The 23,733-nt window shown below is 55.2% G+C and overlaps 1 protein-coding gene across 2 annotated transcripts in view; it reads left to right on the top strand.

Moving 5' to 3' along the window:
- LOC125627830 (cAMP-dependent protein kinase catalytic subunit alpha) overlaps positions 1-19,679 on the top strand; it is a 69,423-nt gene extending 49,744 nt beyond the window's left edge. For both annotated transcript variants that reach the window (XM_075121809.1, XM_075121807.1), the window contains exons 2-10: positions 9,638-9,699; positions 10,922-11,050; positions 11,225-11,323; positions 13,813-13,895; positions 14,632-14,758; positions 15,000-15,095; positions 15,212-15,334; positions 16,662-16,826; positions 17,597-19,679. In XM_075121809.1, the coding sequence (XP_074977910.1) occupies positions 9,638-9,699; positions 10,922-11,050; positions 11,225-11,323; positions 13,813-13,895; positions 14,632-14,758; positions 15,000-15,095; positions 15,212-15,334; positions 16,662-16,826; positions 17,597-17,722 (1,010 nt within the window). In that variant the 3' untranslated portion in view covers positions 17,723-19,679. The remainder of the gene's footprint in view (positions 1-9,637; positions 9,700-10,921; positions 11,051-11,224; positions 11,324-13,812; positions 13,896-14,631; positions 14,759-14,999; positions 15,096-15,211; positions 15,335-16,661; positions 16,827-17,596) is intronic.
- Positions 19,680-23,733: the final 4,054 nt, after the last annotated feature.

Raw genomic sequence — 23,733 nt, 5'->3', positions numbered from 1 at the left:
TGCAGATCGGGCAGTGGGGGGAGAGAGGGGCGCAGAACAGGCCAGCATGGTGAGAACAGGACAAAATAGAGTCCGAGGTTCCAAGGGACCGGTGGGATCATCTGGTCTGACCTCCTGGAGAACACAGGCCATAGGACTTCCCCCAAACGATTCCTGGAGCAGATCTCTTAGAACAGCATCCAATCTGGACTGCACAATCAAGGTAGGAACAGTTTGTGGGGCAGAGACAGGAAAGGGCGATGAGAGTCACAGAAACAGACCTGGATGGCATTCTAGAGCCACGAGCCCATTTCCCGTGTTGGTCTAGAGCAGGGGTGGGCAAACTATGGCCCAGGGGCTGTATCCGGCCCTCCAGACATTTTAATCTGGCCCTTGAGCTCCCACTGGGCAGTGGGGTCCAGGGTTTCCCCTCCTCCGCGTGGCTCCTGGAAGCAGCGGCATGTCCCCCCTCTCGCTCCTACACATAGGGGCACGCTGCCCCCGCCCCAAGTGCCATCCCTGCAGCTCCCATTGGCCAGGAACCATAGCCAATGGGAGCTGCAAGGGTGGTGCCTGCGGATGGGGCAGTGCACAGACCTGCCTGGCTGCACCTCTCCGTAGGAACTGGAGCAGGGACATGCTGCTGCTTCTGGGAGTTGCTTGAGGTAAGCACCGCCTGGCGCCTGCACCTACCCCACACCCTTTTCCCAGCCCTGACCCCCCTCCCACCCTCCAAACCCCTTGGTCCCAGCCCAGAGCACCCTCCTGCACTCCCAACCCCTCATCTGCAGCCCCACCTCAGAGCCCGGACCCCCAGCTGGAGCCCTCACTCCCTTCCGCACCCCAACCCCCAATTTCATGAGCATTCATGGCCTGTCATAGAATTGCCCTACCCAGATGTGGCCCGTGGGCCAAAATGTTTGCCCACCCCTGGTCTAGCGCCATGGGGCGCGATGCTGCTGTGTTCTAGAACGATGGGCCCAGATACTGCAGAGTTCTCATAATGGGCCCCCATGTGCCCTGACATTCTAGAGGCAGGGCTTCAGACAGTGTGGTGTTCTAGAGCCGCAACCCAAAAGGTGTGCTGTGTTCTGGAGGCCTGGTCCAAACCTGGCAATATTCTAGAGTCACGGCCTAAGGCATGGAGGCATTCCAGAATATCATCTCGAGTGCTGTGACATTTGAGAGTCGTGTCCAGAAACACAGGGCTGGTCCAGAGCAGTCGCACCAAGTCGCACCGAGCATTCTAGATACAATAATGTGGTGAGTCTGGAGGCCTGGTCCAAATGCTGTGGGATTCTAGAGTCGCAGCCCACAGTAACATGGCTTTCTAGAGCAATGATGCAAAACGACATGCTCTTTCTGGACACTGGTATTCTTGAGCATTTGCCCCCACATCCTGCAGTGTTCTAGATTAGCTGCCTGAAACACTTCAGCCCACCTAGGCTGCCTGGCCTGATTGTCTCGTCGGAGCTCTGTATTGATTTAGCTTGAATACAGGGGCCCAAAGGCGGTAACAGAACCCAGTCCCTCTCCCACATTAAACAAGGTTCGGGCGCTGGTATCCAGAGACCTCATCCTGCTCAGTCCCTTGGCAAACACCCCACTAAAAGTCCTTCAAACCTCTTTGTAAAGAGAAAGAAGAGAAGGGAAACCAGCGACTGCGTTTGCGATGTGAAGTATTAAGCTGGGTTTTTGTTTCCACACTAGCCCTGGGTCCCTTTCCCTGGCGGTAGAGAGACGGTTTAGATGGAAACCCCCTTGTTTGACAGGCTCTGAAATGGTCATAACTGGGCTATGGAGCGGCACCTATTCAGCCCAGGGCTCTGGTAGACCCAGGGCTGGAACCCCCCATTGGCTTCTGAGTCACAGGGCAGAGTGCTGGCCCCTGGGCTGCATTGCCCCCACTGCTTTCTGGAACCAACCTCCAAAATGCTACGGCCGTCATCTCCTGTGTCATTTTGTTGCATGTATGTACAGTGCCGGGTGATCCCTGACCACACCCCAGTGTAAACACGAACAGCAAAATGCCATGGTGTTCTAGACTCGGGCTCCAGAATGCTGCAGCATGTTCTAGATTGACACTAAACTGATGTGGGCTAGAACAATGCCAAAATACTGTTGTGATCTAGGTTCTAGAGGGCCTTCGCCCCAATAGCCTAGATCAGGAGTGGGCAAACTTTTTGGCCTGAGGGCCACATCAGGGAATAGAAATTGTATGGCGGGCCATGAATGCTCACAAAATTGGGGTTGCGGTGCGGGGAGGAGGGGGAGGGCTCTAGTTGGGGGTGTGGGCTCTGGGGGGGGGATGAGAGGTTTGGGGTGAAGGAGGGTGCTCTGGGCTGGGACTGAGGTGGGTGGGCGGGGGATCAGGGGTGGGGCAGAGGGTTGGGGCATGAGGAGAGGCTCAGGGGCACAGGCTCCGGGCGGTGCTTACCTCAAGCTGCTCCCAGAAGCAGCAGCAGTGTGTCCCTTCTCTGGCTCCTATGCGGAGGCGTGGCCAGGTGGCTCTGCGCGCTGCCCCATCTGCAGGCACCGCCCCTGAAGCTCCCATTGGAGTGCTTAGGAGCTGGAGTGGGGCCATGCCGCAGCTTCCGGGAGCTGTGTGATGTGGCCCAAACACTGTACCCCATCTGGAGTGCTGGAGCGGGGCAAGCCCCAGACCCTGCTCCCCAGTGGGAGCTCGCAGACCGGCTTAAAAGGGCTCGCGGGCCAGATCCAGCCCCCAGGCCGTAGTTTGCCCATCCCTGGCCTAGATCAATGAGGTCACTGGGTTCCTAAGCAAGTCCCCCAAACGCTGCCGTGTCTGGATCATTGGTCCAAAAAGTGTAGGTGTCCTAGAGCAAGGGTCCAACACTGACTCCCCCTAGTGATGGAGGGAGCTGCTTTAACCATGGGCAGGGTTAAAAGACAGACCCAGGCACCAACTCTCCTGGGAGACTTGGATTCTTTCCTACATTTTTCATTCTTTTTCTTTCATAGAATATCAGGGTTGGAAGGGACCTCAGGAGATCATCTAGTCCAACCCCTGCTCAGAAAGCAGGACCAATCCCCAATTTTTGCCCCAGATCCCTAAATGGCCCACTCAAGGATTGAACTCACAACCTTGAGTTTAGCAGGCCAATGCTCAAACCACAGAGCTATCCCTCTCCCCTTTGCCTCTTTCTTTCCCACTTCCAGAACAAGGCACCTCCAGGGCTGGGGTCTCTGTTACACTTTGGTCAGCCCCCAGCCCTCGGCCCTTACCCCATCCCGACCTTCCCCACTTTGCTCGAAACACCCAAGGAAATTACCGAGGATTTAAAAGCTTTCCACGTGGACAAACTCCAAGCTGATCAATGCCAGACATGCTGGCTCCTTCCCTGCCTGGCAGTTCTGCAGCTGCTTCCCGCACGCCAGGCTGGGGCAGCTGGGACTGCCGGGGGGTGTCCTTGGGGGGTCGGCAGGAAAGCGGGGTTGGGGGGTAGATCAGAGGATCTCAGCCCCTGGGGCCCGGAGCTGATGGGAGGGGGGGCTCATTCCCAGCACCGAGGGGTTTCGCTTAGCTTGACTGTCCCGGGGGATCATGGGAGTTCTTCAGAGCGAGGCTGTGCAGGGGTCAGCACCGTCCCCCCTTATGGCTCTATTGATGCCCCACCCGCACCCACAGATCCCGATCCCATCCTCCCCCGCCCATCACAGGAGCAGGTGACAGACCACACCATTTTACTAGCCAGTCCCAGGGCGTCCCCCGCCCCCCCAGTCACAGCCTCCAGCGTCAGGCCACAGCCACGGACCAGGCCTGACAGGACCCCAAGCCATTTTCCTTTGGACATTTATGTGTTGGATTATCGGAATTCGGGCTCAGTGGCAAGAGCCTTTAACTGCCGTCCCTGTGCCCCTGGCATGGGGCTGTGTTGTAGGGAGCTCCTGGGGGTGCAAAGGGGACACGCCCCCCCCAAAGATCTTCAAGGGGCCCCAAATTCTCACCCGAAAAGCCAGAGGAGGGACCAGGTTCTGCGGTGTCAAGCAGCAGAAGTGCTGCAGCTGGGAGAGGTTTTATCCTTCACACCAACAAACATCACATCACAGGAGCCAGACTGGACCGTAAACCCCACCATTTCCCAGGGGTCTGACTCGCCCCTTCCGGGGAGGTGGGGGGCTTTTGACATAGTGACCTGCCAGGGCCACAAAAGAGCCACATGCAACCGAGTTGGGATTGAAGGGCATTGGCAGAACTGAGAGGGGGAGCCCAGGGCTCGGCTAGCAGTGGGCTGCAACAGTGCGAGGGCAGTGGGTGCTTGTCTCCTCCCCTTTGGCTGCCTGAGGGTGCGGCTGAGCTGGAAGTCGCTCTACCTGGAGTGGCAATTGGACAATCTGCCCCCCTGGGTGTGGTGCGGGATTAGTATGTAAACAGCTGCCCACCCTCCTCTGGCTCTGCTGGGATGATTCAGAGTCTGTGTGAGCCTTGAGGCGGTTGCTGGCTTTGGGCAAACTGAGCCACCAGGGCCTCTGACCTCTCGGGATATGCCTGAGTGAGTCCCAGGAGGGATCAAACCAGCGACCCCTCCCCTGGTCTGCACCTTCCCCCTGCACCCTCTCGCTGTGAGCTGCCTACCTGGGTTCCCCTGTAACAGCTACAGTAAAACAGGGGATGGGAGGGAGTGGGCCTAGGAATTTAGGACAGGAAGTGAAGATGAAGGAATCCCAGTTGAATTGTGGTGTGTATTTCAAGGAGGCGGAATGGAATCATGCCAGGCAGCTGGTGCAGAAAATCACAAAAAGGGTTAAGGGAAAACGGGGCTTTTGCAGACCTCAGGAGTAAACTAGGTAAGTAGCAGAGGTGCATTGTCTTGTTGATGAAGAGGGAGATAAAATTAATGATCTTAAAATGACTAAGAGCTGCTGAGCTACTTTTTCTTTCATGCTGTCGAACAAGAAATGGGGATAAAACATGTATGGACAATAAGTGCATTATCCTTCTGTCTAAGGTCCTTATCTGGCTCCGGTTATGATAGTATCCAAGCTCCTCACAACTGGTAATATATTTATCCTCTAACCCCCCCGGGGAGGCAAGGAAGTGCTCTCGTCCCCTTCTGTAGCATGGGGAAATTGAGGCACAGACTAAGTGACTTGCCCAAGGTTAGTCTGGGGTAGAGCAGGGAATTGAGCCAGGATCTCCCAAGTCCCAGGCTAGCGCTCTAACCATTGCACCAGCCTCCCTCTATGACGCAAAAGATCTGGTTTAATAAAACTTGAGGGGTAAGTGGATGCTAGAGAGAGAAATTGGCCGGCTTGGGGGAAACACTCGGTTCTTGGAGGGATTTGGTTGAAAGGCAGGGGAAGAATGCCAGCCTGGCACCGATCGTCCTGAGGCAGAGAGCAGCGATCGCCGTCTGGCAAACCTGCATCACATGAGATTGCTGCTGCCATCTCTCTGACAGCAATGGCCTGTCCATTGGTAGGACAAACACAAACACACCGCCTGGAGGGGAGGGGGAAGGATTTTTTTATGCCACGTGCTGCCCCTGCCCCGAACTGCAGCCCGTGAGGTTTGTGTGGCTTCCAAGGGGTGTCTGCTTGCCCCCTCGTATCGCTCTGATTTTCCTCTGCTTTAAATCTGTCGCCCTCCCAGCCCTGTGCAGGGGCAGATCCCCTGGCCTCGGCCCGCCAGCCCCCATGGGGCCAAGCCCTTGCGCCCACCCCCCATTGGCTCCCCTGGCCTGCCCCCCATCTATGGAATCCCGGAGGGCTCAGATCCTGGGTGGCTCCCACCCTCGTCCCCCAGCTACGGCTCCCTGGCGGGGTCAGTCTGCCCCACGCTTGGCAGAGCGCCGGGGGCCCTGGCTGAGAGCGAGCGCCTCTCTTGCCCCCTGCAGCGGCAGGCACAGGGCCCGGCTGGATTGGCCCTGCCGAGGAGCCGTAGGCCGAGCGCAGAGGAGGCCACAGGCTGGGCCAGCAAGATGGAGGCCGGAGGTGAGCCGGGGTGGGAGTGAAGGTCCTGGCGGGTGGGCGGGATGGGGAATGGGACAATTTCCCCTTGAGGGGGTGCTGGTTATTGCCCTGACCCGGGCCCTGTTCTGCCCCCTAGGATATGGGTCACTTCTGCTGGCCCCCAGTAGGGGTCACTCGTACTCTGTGGTGGCAGGTCAGGGCTGGCCCGAGGCTTCCTGTGATGCCCCGTTCACCGGCCCCTGGAAAGGGTTTGGGTCTCGGTCAGTCCGAGCGGCATGGATGTCCAGTGTCACCACCCCATGGGCACTGACTGGGCCCCTGGCTGGCAGAGAGACCAAGGATTGGATGGGCCCTCGGGACCGAGCCCCCATCTGTGTGGGGGGGTGGTGGGATGCCCTCCTGCCCCTGTTTTAGGGGGACCCAGAAGCCTCATTCTCCAGGGCTGGGCGTCAGGCCCCAATCCCAGCACTAAATCCACTAAATAATTGAAAGAAGGAAAATTAAGGGGTTTGAATTAAAAAAAAATTGGAATTGGCGGTTGCCAAGGGAACATGTTTTCACTCCAGCCTGGGGCTGTGGGAGGAGCCTCCCAGAAAGGGGTGGGGCCTTGACTCAGAATTTCCTAATGGAGGGTGGTGAGTCTTCAAATGAATTTTGGAAAAAGAAAAGGAGTACTTGTGGCACCTTAGAGACTAACAAATGAATTTTGTGACTTGGGATGTGTCGGGTACATGGCTGGGGTGGGGCAGGAATGGTCTCTTCTTTCCTCCAGTGATTTGAACGGTGATCTTGATGGCAGTTCCTTCCCATGGGATTGTTAAACGCCGGTGATCAATATTGGGGGTGGGAAGGCGTGTGTGGACCAGTCTAGGGGTTTGTATGGCTCCCATTGACATAGAATCTGAGCCCTCACGGTCATTAACAGACTCGATCCTTGCAGTGAGGCAAGAGAGTATTATCCCTATTTCACAGATCTGGACACCGAAGCACGGAGCAGGGCGAGGGAAGTGAATCTCCCAAGGTCACACAAGGAGCTATAGGCAGAGCTGGGGATTGAACTTTGGTCTCTTGAGTCACAATCCAGGTCCCATTGTCCCTGGGACTCAACCACCCCCAGCTGCTTCCTCCTCAGGGGTGAGCAGGCTACGAGGGGAAGTGTATGAGATGTGTAAAGTCCGAGGCAGGACCAAGGAACAGACTGATTTCAGAGGGGGATGGGGGATGGAAGGGGAAAAGGGACAAGAGACTGAATCATAGGATCACAGAATATCAGGGTTGGAAGGGACCTCAGGAGGTCATCTAGTCCAACCCCCTGCTCAAAGCAGCACCAATCCCCAATTAAATCATCCCAGCCAGGGCTTTGTCAAGCCTGACCTTAAAAACTTCTAAGGAAGGAGATTCTACCACCTCCCTAGGTAACGCATTCCAGTGTTTCACCACCCTCTCAGTGAATTGTCTGGAGGAGATGAGTGCAGCTCTTAGTTATGTTGCTGCCCTGAGGGGTTTGCTTCATGATCTGGTCTCCGTTAGTAAATATCAAAACTGTGGGTTCAAATTCTTTTGTGGCACCTGTGTAACTCTGCCGGGGGTGCCCCCATCGCCCTGGTACCTTGGGGGTTACACCAGCATGACCTGTGGGAGAATCTGTCCCCCATAACTACTCCAGTGTGAGAGTTCTGATTTCTGGGATAATCTTTTAGTTCTCAGCAGGGGTGATGTTATAGCAAACCCTGTCCTGGTGGGGTTTGAACCCAGGATTCTCAGTGTTCACGTGAGGTCCTCTACCACGTCACCTGAAGGCGTAATCTCTATTAGCTGGCAGCACTAGTAAGCTGTCATCCTCTATGCAGGCCACATGCTTGATGTGATACCCTTTTCACAAGCGGTTTATGCTATTACTTAAGATCATTTTTCCAGCCCCAGAGTAAGAGGATTCTGGATCCTCGGTCTCTTGAGACAGGCAGGCTGAGGAAATTCAAGGGACGCTGTCAACAGAAAACTCAAATAAATGTGTCCTACTGTCTAAAAATGTTACCAGTGTTCACAGTTGATGCTGTTTGGTTAATGTTCTGTTGCATCTGACTGACGTGGGACAGGGAAATTCACCTGGCCAGTTGCACAATCTGTTTCTAGCCTTTCATCATCAAACCGCATCCCATTCTGGTGTCTGTGCTTTAAATCAGATGGGGGGTGGGGGGTAAAGTGGGCTCAGAAAAGATCTACTAGGTCTGAGTGAGAGAGGTAAGAGGCTCAATCTGTTCAGTCTAACAAAGAGAAGGTGCCTTGATCACTATCTATAAATACACTAGGAGAAGATTTCTGATAGCAGGGGCTCTTTCATCTGGAAGATGAAGGCAAGACAATTCATCAGTTGGAAGTTGATGCTTGACAAATTCAAACTGGGAATAATAAAGAGCAAATTTTTAACAAGGAGTGAAATTGACCATGCAAACAGCTTACCAAGGGATGCAGTGAATCCTTCATCGCTTGGAGTCTTTAAATCCAGGCTAGATGTTTCTTTCTAAAAGATCTGCTCTTATTCCACTACAGTTTGTTGGGCTGGATGCGGGTGTGACTGGGTGGAATCCCCTGGCCTGGGTTATGCAGGAGGTCAGTCTAGAATGATGATGATCATCAGCGCTACCTTCTGGCCTTAAACTCAGTGCACCTATGAATTGTCTCACTGCAATTGAAGATTTTAGAGAGATTTATTTGAAGACCAGTGAAAATTTCCCCCCAAACTTTTCACCGGTTTTGAACTGTGGCTGGAGTCATGGCACGGTCCAGGCTGCCCAGGCCCGCCTTAACCGATGGTTGGAGGGGTCGGAGCCTGGTCGATGCTCTGGCTCCAGCTGGTTTTAAAACTGGTTGGAATTTTTTGGCAGGGGTGAAGGAGGGGGCATTTCCCCATGTAGAGAGGTCTGGGGTTGATTTAGACCTTGAATTTATGTAAAAACAAGGTTGTTACATACCCCAAAGTCCCTAGAAATTAAGAAATTCCAAAGAGAACAGTTTGTTTTTTAAACCTTCCCCTGCAAACCAAACAGTGCAGCATTGTGACAGTGCAGGCTGCTTTGGCAGGCAGTGCAGCCTAGTGCATAGAGCAGAGGGACTTGGGAGACTGGGTTCTATTCCCAGCTATGACACTTAGCAAGTCCCTTCCCCGTGCCTCAGTTTCCCCATCTGTAAAATGGGGCGTGTGTTACTGAGCCTCCTTTATAAAGCACTTTGAGATCTGCGGATGAAATCTCCCATCCTCCCATTAGGGCAATGTGATCCACGCATCTTAACGTCCTTTGACTGGAGGGTTGTACGAGTGTCTCCTTGTGGGGTGCAGGTTCTGTGTCGAGGGGCGTGGACCAGGCACCCCAAGTGACATGTTCAGCGGGGGGTTAGAGGCACAAGTGCATCCCCTTGCTGGGCGCTGAGGGCTGCATTAGCCCTCCCTGACAAGGTTGTTCGGTGTGTCCAGAGGAAAGCGCAGGGGTGGGGATGTTGCGGGAGCTCCCCAACATGGACCTCTCTCTAACCAATCCCCAGCTGAGCCACCCTTTGTATCCAGTCTGGCATCAGCATCCCGCTGATACGTTTAAAATCCTCACCTGCTTTCTGACTGCGTGCCTTTTCGTTGAGGGGGGGGGGCTGAAATGGGAGCTCTGTCCACCAGGCTGAATGCCCCCCTCTCCTGACTCCTCATGCTGCTCCCTCTCTCTTTCCCTTACAGTGAAGGAGTTCCTAGCCAAAGCCAAAGAAGACTTCCTCAAGAAATGGGAGAGCCCCTCTCAGGTACTGTGCCCCCAACCCAGATCACCCCCCACCCCAGCCCAATCAAGGCCTTTGCAGCCCCAGGCTGATTAGCCTGCGGTCACCCCCGGATCTCTTTCCCCGTCACTGAGCCACCTAGCCACACAGCCTCCTCTGATGGTCTGGAGGTTGTTTGTGCTCCTGGGGGGGTGGGGCTGAGTGGACCATGTTGCTCTTCCCTCCCCCCTTCCCCAACCTGCCCTCTGGTAGCTGGAGGGCCAAGAACTCTGTAGGTTCCACTCCACTCTGCTGTGGGAGGGGAACACTAACCATGTGGGACTCCTCCTGATCCAGCCTGTCTCCCCCTCCCCCATCCTCCTTCCGAGGCTCGTCCAGCCCAGCCCAGCACCAGATTGGCTCCCAGGGGGGTTGTGCTAACAGGGACCCTGTTCAAAGGGCCTCCATTTGCTGCCTACGCTTCAGCGCAGTGCCCCAGTGCCCTGGATCTGTCCCCACTGGAAATCCCGCCTGGGGTGGTTGTGGGTAATTCCTGAGGCAGAGCTGCTGGTCCCTCTGCAGCACTGTCACTTTGCTAGTCCTCCCGCACACCCTGTGTCATTAACGCCATGGCACAGATGGGGAAACTGAGGCCCAGAGGGGAAAGGGACTTGGTCATGGGTATAGGAAGTTGGTGGCAGAACTAGGAAGAGAGCTTTTGACTCCTAGTCTCCTGCCCTCTGACCACTACACTTCACTCCCTCTCCCCACAGACCGAGGGCTAGAACCCAGGAGTCCTGACTCCCAGCCCCGCCCCCACCAGCCCCACTGAATGGAGCTGGGCGGGTCGCCTGTCTGGAACTGGAGTTTGGTTCTGCCCAAGGAGCAGGGAATCCCTTGTCAGTGTCTCCTTAAAACTGTGGTGGTTTCCTTTGGCGCCCTCTGGTGGTGAAATGTGACATGTACTTCATATGGATGTTCTCAAGAACAACCCCAGTGCGGGGCTAGCGGGTGCTGTGCTGCAGGGAGTGGCGGGCTCAGTAGGGGGCGCTCTCCCATCACAGTCAGTGATGACCCTGGGGGGGCTGCCATTCTGGTGAGCTATAAAAACCAAAGCTCTGACCCCCTTGTGGTCATTAAAGACCCCTCCAGTCTTGCTGTACAAATCCCACTGTCATGAGCAGATGCCTTCCTGATGCCCCCAGGACCAGTCTGTCTGTCTGCCCCCCTCGTCCCCCCCCAGTCAGATTTGTTTTCCCCCTTCCAGAACACGGCCAGTTTGGATCAGTTTGATCGAATCAAGACCCTGGGCACGGGCTCATTTGGGAGGGTGATGCTGGTGAAACACAAAGAGACGGGGAATCACTATGCCATGAAGATCCTGGATAAACAGAAGGTGAGACGCTGGGAGCTGCCACAAAGATCTGCCCTGGGGCCGTGGACTCCCCAGTGTAGGGGAGGGATTTGGGGCTGAACCCTGTGTGGGGACGCCGGAGAGGGGAGTGGGAGGCGTAGGGGGTGCTGCGCCAGCAGAGGAAGATCTGATGTTGCTACTTCCTTTTCTCTCCAGGTAGTGAAGTTGAAACAAATTGAGCACACCCTCAACGAGAAACGGATCCTCCAGGCCGTCAACTTTCCATTCCTCGTCAAGCTAGAGTATTCTTTCAAAGTAGGTGTCCTTCGCTTGCCAGCCCGGCCCTGGGCTGTGTCTCCCCCCCCCCCCCCACTCTCACAATCCCCTTGATTTGTTTCCTATTTAAAACCAAAGTTGTGCTGAAGGGGTCGAAGGGCACAGTCTGCATCTCTTGTATCCTGAGAACAAAACTTCCTGGCGTGACGTCTGGGATCAGGTTTGGAGCTAAGAAAAATCAGTTTGGATCATTCCCCTTTTTCACTCTCTTCTGTTCTGCTTTTGACTCCAGGTTTTGAACAGTGATACTTCCCCCCACAACCGGGTCAGTTTTGCTTTCGTTCCTAGTCAGTTTCAGTTTCTGGCTCCTATGCGCTGGCCCTAGGGCATGAGGTCTGGCTTGCAGGGGAGTCTCAGAGGAAGTCCTAACTTAACTTCATGCAAAATTGGCTTTGTGGAGACTTTGAAACCATCACGTGGGATCGTTTCCTCCTGATGGAGTTTCTGTGAAAGCTAAAATTCAGGCCCCTAGTGATGCGGCTTGGACCCTCTTCCCTAACCTGGATCTTGTGGCCTGTGAGCTACACCCTATGTGTAGGGGGGAGAGCAAAGGTAGTTGTCCCTTAGAGCTGTTGCTGGCCTGATTAAAGAGGGGCTGGTTCTGAAGAGAGACCTGTCTCCTCGTCTGTAAGCCTATGGTTAGTGGGTTGTAGCGAGGAAGAGTCGTCAGCTCAGAGGAGGCTGCAGGATAAATTGCAGCTCCTGCGGGAGCCTGGAGGCTAGGGTGAAGGGCGTGTTAGCAGGCAGTGCTGGCAGAGTCATTTTCTTGGGGCTTCTCATCATTCCAGGGTTAAATAGCTTTGATCTCTGGCTCCTTGTCCACGGAAGCTGCTACAATAGAAATATCCCACCTGCTCCATGCCAGCTGCTTGGGACTGGGCTGTGTAGCTCTCGGGTGACACAGTGGCACTGGGGCCAGCTGCTGCTGTCACACAGGCTGGCTCGCTGAGCCAATCGCTTCTCCTACGACAGCGTAAAATAAATACCCTGTGGCTGAATCCGCGGGTGTAACTGTGGGAGAACGTCATTGAAATCAATGTGGCTGCTCTGGATTTACCCCACTGAGCTAGGAGTCTGTCCTGGTACATGCTGACTGGGCCCCATCTAGGTACTACTAGGGCATTGGGGCCTGTCTAGATGGTAGAGGGTCAGGAAGGCCTGTGTCATGCAGACCAGAACTGCCTGAGCAGGGAGACCAAGGATGGGCTGAGCTCCCTTCATCCCCTTAGGGTACCCCAGGGTTCAGGCATTGTTCCCCGTACGCTCGAGGGCACCACCTTTGCCCTGGTCCTGGGGCTCAAGGCGTAACCCCCTTAATTTAAGCACCCACCCTCACCCTTCCCTGGGTTCAGGACATCACCTCACACTCTGTGGGTTCTCTGAGTCTTTTCCGAGTGAAAGAGCCTCACACCGTAATATCCTTAACCTCAATTTATTCACAGTTACCAGACAGAATATATACACGACACATACAATGCCCATCACTCCAAATAAGGCAGGTGAACTTTCTCTGCTGGCCAGTCAGGATCAGATCGTCCTGGGTCTCCAGCTTCTGCCCGGTGTCATTGGCAGGGTGTTGAGGTCTGATATTGGGCTGTGTCCTGGACCTGGTTCCAAGAACTTCCTTTTGGACCCCAGTTTATAGAGTGAAACTTGAGTCCTGCTTAGCTCTGGACCCTCTTTCCAGGGCTAGCTGGAAACTGACACTGGGCTCGAGGGCAGGGGCAGTGGTCTCCGCATGCGCGGGTGCTTAGTGCTCATGTTCTCATCACTGAGCCGGGTCGGGTCTCACTAGCGGAATGGTTTTGTTGGGCTCAGCGAAGTTACTTCAGAGGCTGCTCTTTGATTTTGCAGCCCTGAGAGAGGATGGAGCCAGCCTGGTCAATTTCACACTCTGCTTTTGACAAGTTTCACTTCCTGCTTCTGCTCTTTTGGGGTGTCCGAGCTAGCGGCACGTTGGGTTTCCCCTTTGATCATAGACATCACAGCTGGGAAATCCATCTTGTCCTCGCCCATCCCTGCCCCTAAACCAGAGGAGGGGGAGGGGTTGAATTTTCTAGGGCTCTAGTACGAAATACTCCAAACAAATAAAGCTTGCGCCCTCTCATTAGTGAGTCTGTTCCCCAGCCGCGTCTGTGCAGCAACTCCCACTGCAGGTGTGTGCCTGGGACCTTCGGCACCACGGCGCAACCCCTCTGGCCCTTGAGCCAAAGGAGTAACAGCAGCAGCTGGTGGCAGTAGTAGGCTGTTATCGCCCAGACAGCGGGTGCACTGCATTGTGTGCTATGGGGAAGCCAGGCCAGTGCATCAGGCTCCTTTGGGGCATGTGGGGTTAATGCCCTGAAAAGGATGGGGCTAATAAAGGAGCCGGGGTGTGGTGAGCAGCTTCATCCCGGTGTCACAGGCACTGACGGGGGGCCGGAGTGGCTCCATGCCTTGCCCTCAGTTTCTGCTGCATTTCCTTCTAGGATAACTCCAATCTGTACATGGTGATGGAATACATCCCGGGCGGGGAGATGTTCTCCCACCTACGGCGGATTGGGAGGTTCAGGTCAGTGTTGCCATGGGAGCCGATGTTGGGGACAGTGTCGCTAATGGTTAGAGCTGAGTGGCGTTTAGACTCCTGGGTTGTATCCCTGGCTCAGGGACGACAGTAGGATCTAGCACTTAGAGCAGAAGGACTGGGAGTCGGGACTCCTGCGTCCTATTCCTGCCTCTGCCATTCACTCCTTGTGGGAAGGGGGGAGAATCACTCTGTGCCTCAGTTTCCACAGCTGTAAATTTGGGATTGAGTTCAGTAGAGAACTAGACCTTTTATCCACTAGCAGCATCTGCAGCGACGCTGGCTTTGATCCTCATGCTGCAGGGTGTGACCTGATCCCCAGCTGGGCTGGTCAGGAAGGGATTCCCCATGGGGAGAGCTGCTGAGGTCTTCTGCCAGCACTAGCCACAGTCAGTGGCAGGGATGCCAGGGCTAGATGAGGCCAGGCTGGATGGAGCTGGGGGTCCCTGTGTGTGTGTGTGTTGAGGCTAGCGGGGAGATGCTGGTCTGGGAGGGACTTGCCCTGGGTTGCCAGGCTGAATGGAGTCAGGGATCTAGCAATGGTGGGTGGGATGTGTGCGCGAGGGCAGATGGGGCCACCAGGCCTAGAAGGTTTGGGGCATCTTGCCTGGGGATCTATAAGGAAGGTGAAGGTGGGGGCGGCAGGGGGCCGAGGGTGCTGGGCTGGCTGAGAGGGGGCGGATCTGGTCTGCGATGCCCACGTTCTCCTCCCACCTCATTGCAGTGAACCTCACGCCCGGTTCTACGCTGCTCAGATCGTCCTGACCTTCGAGTATTTGCACTCGCTGGATCTCATCTACCGAGACCTGAAGCCAGAGAATCTCCTGATGGACCAGCAGGGCTACATCGAGGTGACGCTGCCGCCCCCTCCCACTCCTTCCCGTCCCCATCCCAGCGCTGGCTCCTGGCTCCCTGCAGTGACCTCCTGCCTATCTAAGTCTCTCTCTGTTGCCATCCCCTTCTCAAAGCCAAGACACCCCCAGAAACATAACACGGCCAGAATACATCAGTCATCTGCTTCCTCCCTTCCCCTCCTGCTGTCACAGCCCCCGGGCTGATCCAGCTTCTCCCCTCTCTGTGTTTTGGCTCCAGGTGACGGATTTTGGTTTTGCCAAGCGGGTGAAAGGCCGAACCTGGACTCTGTGTGGGACCCCGGAATACCTGGCCCCCGAGATCATCCTCAGCAAGGTGAGCTGGGGAGGGCCTGTCTGCTGCCTGATCTCTAGCTGATCCTTGGCCACCAGGTGGTTTCCCCCACACCTCAAATATTCAGTGCGTGACCCTGGTCTGCTTTCCCCGGGCAGGGTTATAACAAGGCTGTGGACTGGTGGGCTCTGGGTGTCCTCATCTACGAGATGGCGGCTGGTTACCCCCCATTCTTCGCGGACCAGCCCATTCAGATCTACGAGAAGATTGTCTCTGGCAAGGTATTTGGGCTGGGGGAGGGGACACTTGTGTGATATTTTGAGGGGGGGTTCACCAGCAAAAGTGGGGTGCCAAGTCTCAGCAACGGACCAGAGAGATGCTCACACACTGCACCCCACACATGCTAATTCCCTCCCATGCTCCCCCAATCCCCAAGACATGGGCATCCTCCCTGTCATGTATCCCATTCCCCTGCACCCCAACACATAGACCCTCCCTTGCCACATACCCCTGTTCTCCAACACATGGACATCCTCCCCATTGTGTCCCCCACACATGGACCCTCTCTCGCGACATACCCCTACTTCCCCAACACATGGACTGCATCCCCCACCCCATCACCATTGGGCTCCCTGTAACTCTCATGGGGACTCCTGGAATAGGTGCCTTTGGTTTTCTTATACACAGTTGTGAATTGCAAAACTCTCCTCAACCCTGCTACGTTTCAAGACTAAACGTTCCTTAAACACATCAGTCACCTCCAGGCACCTCATCACCATAGTAACCAAGAGCCCATAATATTCCTCTGCCCACCCCAGCGCCTTCTCGCCAAGGATCTCCAAGCACTCGTGTCGGACACGGTCAGCTTTAAACCTAGTGGGGTTTTAAAAAAACAAAGTTGTGTGGCCTAGTGGAACTCAACAGGCCTGGGTTCTGTTCGCGGTTCTCCTACCAGCCTGCTGAGTGACCTTGGGCAAGTCACGTCTCCCTGTGCCTTAGTTTCCCCTTATGTAAAATGAGGATAGTGATGCGGCAGCCCTGCTTTGAGATCTGTGGAGGAAAAATGCTCAAGAAGAGCTGGAGGGCTGCTGCTAATGAACCATTTCAGCTCCTGTGTCAGTCCTCAGTAGCCGCCCCCACTTCTTGTCCACTTATTGGGGGGAGGGATAGCTCTGCGGTTTGAGCATTGGCCTGCTAAACCCAGGGTTGTGAGTTCAATCCTTGAGGAGGCCATTTAGGGATCTGGGGCAAAAATTGGGGATTGGTCCTGCTTTGAGCAGGGGGTTGGACTAGATGACCTCCTGAGGTCCCTTCCAACCCTGATATTCTATGATTCTATTGTTCTGGAGTGTTTTTAAAGGGCTTGTTGTTTATTATTAGGTGAATTATGATAGTGCCTACAAGTCCCAGTCATGGAGCAGGACCCCTTTGTGCTAGGTGATGTACATATTAGGTGTATTACGGTCGTATCTCAGCCCCCAGGCATAGCCCAGGACCCCCCTGTGCTAGGGGCTGTACATTACTAGGTGTATCTATGAATCTAGCCACAAGGGCAGGGCAGGGCAGGGCAGGTAATAGCCAGACCTCTGTGTCTCCTCCCCACCCCAGGTCCGGTTCCCTTCTCACTTCAGCTCAGACCTGAAGGACCTGCTCCGGAACCTGCTGCAGGTGGACCTCACCAAACGCTTTGGCAACCTCAAGAACGGGGTCAACGACATCAAGAACCACAAGTGGTTTGCTACCACCGACTGGATCGCCGTCTACCAGAGGAAGGTAGGAGGGCAGCGGCAGGCAGAGGAGAGCCTGGGTAACTCCCACCTGGTGCAGCCTCCGTCAGCAGGAATTGAACCTGTGATCATCAGTGCCCAGGCCTCTAGGAGCGCATTGGTTCCTGGGACTCTGTAGCAGGGTGTTGTGGCTGGGTGCAACCACTAGGGGGAGATATGCTCACCCAGCATTGGTTTAAAGTCGGGTGCCCTCAGTCACCTGTTTGTAACATGGTGGCAAAAGCAAGGTCCTGTCCCCACCCCCTGAGGATAACAGCCTACTACTGCTGCTGCCAGCTAATGGCATTATTTTTCCATGTCTGGTGGGAGAGGGCTGGGCTGAAGGTCCTGATTAAAACCCTCCTGATGATGCAAGTGGGGGCTCTTACGGGGATACAAGGGGCTCGTGACCCCCTGCCCTTCCCTGATTGCAAAGTGAGAGGAGGGGGTTCTGGCTAGATAAACGGGGGCTTGAGGAGGCGCTGATCCTGCATCCCTCACCTGGTTGCGAAGAGGCCCGATCCTGTATCCTTAAGAGTGCTGGGGGCCCTGCTCATGGGCTCCTAAGCGGGGTCATGGGCTCCCCCTTCCATGATTGCAAAGTGTGTGGGTTTCTGGCTGGAGAGTAGGCGGGGGGGGGGGCGGGCTGATCCTTGCCTGCCTTGTTGCAAAGTTGGGGCCTGATCATGCACCCCTAGCAGACCCAGGAGTGGGGGGGGAGATGCTAATGTTGATCCCTCACCTTGTCCCCAACCTCCCCCTCCCCTCCCTTTGCAGGTGGAAGCTCCCTTTATACCAAAGTGCAAAGGCCCCGGAGACACGAGTAACTTCGACGACTACGAGGAAGAGGAGATCCGGGTCTCCACCACTGAGAAGTGCGCCAAGGAGTTTGCTGAGTTCTAGGGCCAGCGGCAGCCTTCCCCCCGCTCCCCCCGCTCGGGAGGGTGCGCACGGAGCAGGTGGGGGCGGGGTTGATTTTGATCAGCAGAAAGACACGAGTTCCTTGCCTGTGTATTTTATTTTTGTGGGTGGGGGGTAGGGATTTGCCTGGATCTGGTTTGGGGGGGAGCGGGAGACCCCTTATTCTAAACCTGTACTAAGTAAATGACAGTAGAGAAGGGCAGGAGTCTAATTTCTCCCATGCGCACCCCTGATCCCCCCACTTGCACATGCTTTCCTCCCCCCCGCCATCACAAGCCTGCAGCTCTCATCATCCCCCCTCACCGGGGGTTTAACCAGATCCCCCCCCACACACACACTCAGCTCCCACTGGTTACTTTCCACCCCCTCGCACCGATCCGGTTACCCCCACACTGCCTCTTAATCCACACGTGCTGTACCCCCACCGTCCTGGCCGGCTTTATTGGTGGCTTTTAGTTTTTGAAGCGGGGGCAGGGGGCATATTTTGCCATCAAATTTCTCCCCCCTACCCCCCCCCCGCCCCCAGATCTTCATGGCTATTTGCAAAGCCTTCTGGGAGCAGGGTGTGGAGCAAAGATGCACTGTCATCGCAACATGACAACATCTTGGCTTCCAGAATAGCTTTGAATTCTTCCCCCCCCCGCTCCCCCCTCCCCCACATACATGGGGAGTTGGTGGGGAGACAAAATCTCAGCCCCCCACCGTCACTCTGGAAAGAGGAAGAAGGAGGGAAACGAGAGAGAGATCTGTTTTTTTTTTTCAGGTAGAATTTGACTGTATTTCCTCACCCCCACTGCTCTCTGCGGGGTGTCTGGTTTGGGGGTATCTTACACCAGTGCGGGGAGATCTGGGGGTCTGTTACAGGCTGGAATGGAGGTGCTGGGAGAGGGGATCTCCCTGGTGGGTTTTGGATTTTTAGCTCCCCTTAGAAATAAAATGCTGCTTTTTGAATCTGGGCTATGAATGTGAGCAGCCCCCCACCCTCACCCCTTCTTTGGTCTGTCCTCTTGTGTGTCGGGGTGGGGGGTGCAGGAGGATCTGGTTCTGGGGCACTTGGTTATTTTCGCCCAGGTCAGTGGGGGCTTGTACACTCTTCTCCCTCCCTCCTTCCCCCCATAGGCCAAATGGTGCCCTGCAGAAATAACCTTAAAGCCTGGGGCTCCATTCTGTACCTCCGATTTTATGCTTTCGATTTACATTTTAAGATGACAAGGCGGGAGGAGATACCAGCAAATGGGGGGCAGGGGGGGCAAGGAACTCAAGATCCCAACTAGGCCCTGATTTCCCCACCCCCCCACACTCCCAGGAAGCGACTCCATTAGATCTGTGGTCAGGTTGGAGGGGGTGGGGGAAGGGTGCTGATACCTAGCCATGATCCTGCTTTATTTGGGAGGAGGGAAGGTGGGTGTGTGTGTGGGGGGGGGGGGGGGGCTCTTGTTCTGTTCATTTACTTTTCTTCCTGTCTGATTCTTTACTTATCCTCCCTCCCCCACCCCCCCGCCCCCAATGCAGTGCATCAGTGGGGTGGTCCTGTCCTGACCCCCCGAGCCTGTCTCCCACTGTGTGTATTCACCAGCCGGTTGAATTTCTTGTTTCTCTCCGGGGCGAAGGTGTGTGAGCTTCTTTTGGTTTCATAGATAAATTATATATATTATAAATACATGAGCGCTGTCAGGAGCGGAGGGGGGAGCCCCGTGGCTAGCCCTCCCCCCTTCCCCTCAAATCCCCCTTTTCCACAAAGAAGCTTGAGAGTCCCGTCTAGAGGGTGAGGGTATCATCCGTCCCGCCCTGGGAAACACATCTGTGTCCGCCGACAAAACTTGTTTCACTGGAAAAAACAAAACAACCCCCCCAGCCCCCACTTCCTCTTTAACAGTGTGCTTTGTTGTCAACATATTTGAAACAATTACCAATAAAGTTTTGTTTAAAAAAAATAAAATCAGACTGGCGTGTGGGCTGTTGGGGCGAGTGTCCGCGCGTCAATGGGGTGGGGGGGCGTCTGGCCGATGGATAAACGGGCATCGCAAGCAGCAGCGGAGCGGTTATTTTATCTCGGTGTCTGGTGGGGGGCGACAGCTGCTGGAATAGCATGGCCAGGTCTGACACCCACAGTTCGAGAAGGAAGGGGAAAAATTGGAGAGGGGCAGAGAGTTGCCATGAGAATGATTAAATGGGGGGGAACCTGCCTTATGCTCAGAGGCAAGGAGCTTCTTAAAGCGAAGGTTAAGGGGTGCCGTGATCCCTGTCTCGAAGTACCCACATGGGGAATAAAACTGTGATAATGGGCGAGTCCCGCTAGCAGACGAAGGTCGAAGGAGAGCCAGTGGCTGGAAGCTGAAACTAGAAACATTCAGACAGGAAAAAAGGGCAGATTTTTAACTGGGGTGTTGAGAGGGGGTGTAATTAGCCGTTGGAACAATTCACCAAGCATCGTGGTGGATTCTTCATCACTGACGCTGTTTAAATCGAGATGGGAGGTTTTTCAAAAGGATCAGCTCCAATTCCAACAGGAGTTGATTCAGGGAAGTCCTGTGGCCTGTGTTACACAGGTCAGATGAGGAACTCACAGTGGTCCTGTCTGAATCGATAATCTAGCCTTATGAGGCCGGGGCAGGACAGGTGAACAGCCAGGCCGACCCCGCTGTGCAGCAGTGCAGTGCGCTAGCAGCAGGGGGATTGCCAGTAGCAGAATACTCTCCGCAAAGTGTGGATATGTGCACACCTTCCTTACCGCAGGGCAACTCCTGCCATGTGTGTGAATCTGCTTCCAAAGGGGATCAGATAATGAGACGCCAGCTAATTCCCTGTGTGGTGGGGGGGGGAAGAGAGGAAACCCCTGTGAATGAAAGGTAGTTGATCAGGAATAAAATGAAAGTGATGAGCCCTTCCGTACAGCCCCTCTCACAAGGGAGTTCCAAGTGCGATCGGGCTGGAAACCGATTGTGTTTTGAGAGAGAATTTGAGGGTTTCAAATTCAATCCCATTCTACATTGGAGTGAGAGCAGGACCTTGCTTTTCCCCAGCAGAGGTGAGTGCCCAAACCACTGGGTTACTGGGGGGGGGAATGAGACTGCCCGTCACTAACATATCATCTGTCAGAAGCTGTGATTATTTTTCCTCCTCCAAATGGAGCTATTCCACCCCTCCCTTTGCCTGTTTCCGAGAGCCCTGGCTGCCGCACTTCCCGAAGAGTCGCCCTTGGAGCAATCTATGGCACTTTAAAGCAAATTGGAGAACTAAAATTGGTATCAAAGAGCCCAATGTGCCAGGCCAGGCATCTGTGAATGGAGAGTCAGGGCTTCCGGGGTGCAGATCGGGCAGTGGGGGGAGAGAGGGGCGCAGAACAGGCCAGCATGGTGAGAACAGGACAAAATAGAGTCCGAGGTTCCAAGGGACCGGTGGGATCATCTGGTCTGACCTCCTGGAGAACACAGGCCATAGGACTTCCCCCAAACGATTCCTGGAGCAGATCTCTTAGAACAGCATCCAATCTGGACTGCACAATCAAGGTAGGAACAGTTTGTAGGGCAGAGACAGGAAAGGGCGATGAGAGTCACAGAAACAGACCTGGATGGCATTCTAGAGCCACGAGCCCATTTCCCGTGTTGGTCTAGAGCAGGTATGGGCAAACTATGGCCCAGGGGCTGTATCCGGCCCTCCAGACATTTTAATCTGGCCCTTGAGCTCCCACTGGGCAGTGGGGTCCAGGGTTTCCCCTCCTCCGCGTGGCTCCTGGAAGCAGCGGCATGTCCCCCCTCTCGCTCCTACACATAGGGGCACGCTGCCCCCGCCCCAAGTGCCATCCCTGCAGCTCCCATTGGCCAGGAACCATAGCCAATGGGAGCTGCAGGGGTGGTGCCTGCGGATGGGGCAGTGCACAGACCTGTCTGGCTGCACCTCTCCGTAGGAACTGGAGCAGGGACATGCTGCTGCTTCTGGGAGTTGCTTGAGGTAAGCACCGCCTGGCGCCTGCACCCACCCCACACCCTTTTCCCAGCCCTGACCCCCCTCCCACCCTCCAAACCCCTTGGTCCCAGCCCGGAGCACCCTCCTGCACTCCCAACCCCTCATCTGCAGCCCCACCTCAGAGCCCGGACCCCCAGCTGGAGCCCTCACTCCCTTCCGCACCCCAACCCCCAATTTCATGAGCATTCATGGCCCGTCATAGAATTGCCCTACCCAGATGTGGCCCGTGGGCCAAAATGTTTGCCCACACCTGGTCTAGCGCCATGGGGCGCGATGCTGCTGTGTTCTAGAACGATGGGCCCAGATACTGCAGAGTTCTCATTACGGGCCCCCATGTGTCCTGGCATTCTAGAGGCAGGGCTTCAAACAGTGTGGTGTTCTAGAGCCGCAACCCAAAAGCTCTGCTGTGTTCTGGAGGCCTGGTCCAAACCCGGCAATATTCTAGAGTCACGGCCTAAGGCATGGAGGCATTCCAGAATAATCATCCCAAGTGCTGTGACATTTGAGAGTCGTGTCCAGAAACACAGGGCTGGTCCAGAGCAATCGCACCAAGTCGCACCGAGCATTCTAGATACAATAATGTGGTGAGTCTGGAGGCCTGGTCCAAATGCTGTGGGATTCTAGAGTCGCAGCCCACAGTAAAGTGGCTTTCTAGAGCAATGACGCAAAATGACATGCTCTTTCTGGACACTGGTATTCTTGAGCATTTGCCCCCACATCCTGCAGCGTTCTAGATTAGCTGCCTGAAACACTTCAGCCCACCTAGGCTGCCTGGCCTGATTGTCTCGTCGGAGCTCTGTATTGATTTAGCTGGAATACAGGGGCCCAAAGGCGGTAACGGAACCCAGTCCCTCTCCCACATTAAACAAGGTTCGGGCGCTGGTATCCAGAGACCTCACCCTGCTCAGTCCCTTGGCAAACACCCCACTAAAAGTCCTTCAAACCTCTTTGTAAAGAGAAAGAAGAGAAGGGAAACCAGCGACTGCGTTTGCGATGTGAAGTATTAAGCTGGGTTTTTGTTTCCACACTAGCTCTGGGTCCCTTTCCCTGGCGGTAGAGAGACGGTTTAGATGGAAACCCCCTTGTTTGACAGGCTCTGAAATGGTCATAACTGGGCTATGGAGCGACACCTATTCAGCCCAGGGCTCTGGTAGACCCAGGGCTGGAACCGTTGGCTTCTGAGTCACAGGGCAGAGTGCTGGCCCCTGGGCTGCATTGCCCCCACTGCTTTCTGGAACCAACCTCCAAAATGCTACGGCCGTCATCTCCTGTGTCATTTTGTTGCATGTATGTACAGTGCCGGGTGATCCCTGACCACACCCAAGTGTAAACACGAACAGCAAAATGCCATGGTGTTCTAGACTCGGGCTCCAGAACGCTGCAGCATGTTCTAGATTGACACTAAACTGATGTGGGCTAGAACAATGCCAAAATACTGTTGTGATCTAGGTTCTAGAGGGCCTTCGCCCCAATAGCCTAGATCAGGAGTGGGCAAACTTTTTGGCCTGAGGGCCACATCAGGGAATAGAAATTGTATGGCGGGTCATGAATGCTCACAAAATTGGGGTTGGGGTGCGGGGAGGAGGGGGAGGGCTCTAGTTGGGGGTGTGGGCTCTGGGGGGGGAATGAGAGGTTTGGGGTGAAGGAGGGTGCTCTGGGCTGGGACCGAGGGGTTCGGTGGGTGGGAGGGGGATCAGGGGTGGGGCAGAGGGTTGGGGCATGAGGAGAGGCTCAGGGGCACAGGCTCCGGGCGGTGCTTACCTCAAGCTGCTCCCAGAAGCAGCAGCAGTGTGTCCCTTCTCTGGCTCCTTTGCGGAGGCGTGGCCAGGTGGCTCTGCGCGCTGCCCCATCTGCAGGCACCGCCCCTGAAGCTCCCATTGGAGTGCTTAGGAGCTGGAGTGGGGCCATGCCGCAGCTTCCGGGAGCTGTGTGATGTGGCCCAAACACTGTACCCCATCTGGAGTGCTGGAGCGGGGCAAGCCCCAGACCCCGCTCCCCAGTGGGAGCTCGCAGACCGGCTTAAAAGG

The sequence above is a fragment of the Caretta caretta genome, chromosome 20 (genome assembly GCF_965140235.1).
Source record: "Caretta caretta isolate rCarCar2 chromosome 20, rCarCar1.hap1, whole genome shotgun sequence".
NCBI lineage: Eukaryota > Metazoa > Chordata > Testudines > Cheloniidae > Caretta > Caretta caretta.
The sequence above is the reverse complement of the archived record's forward strand: the minus strand, read 5'-3'. Positions and strand labels throughout refer to the sequence as shown.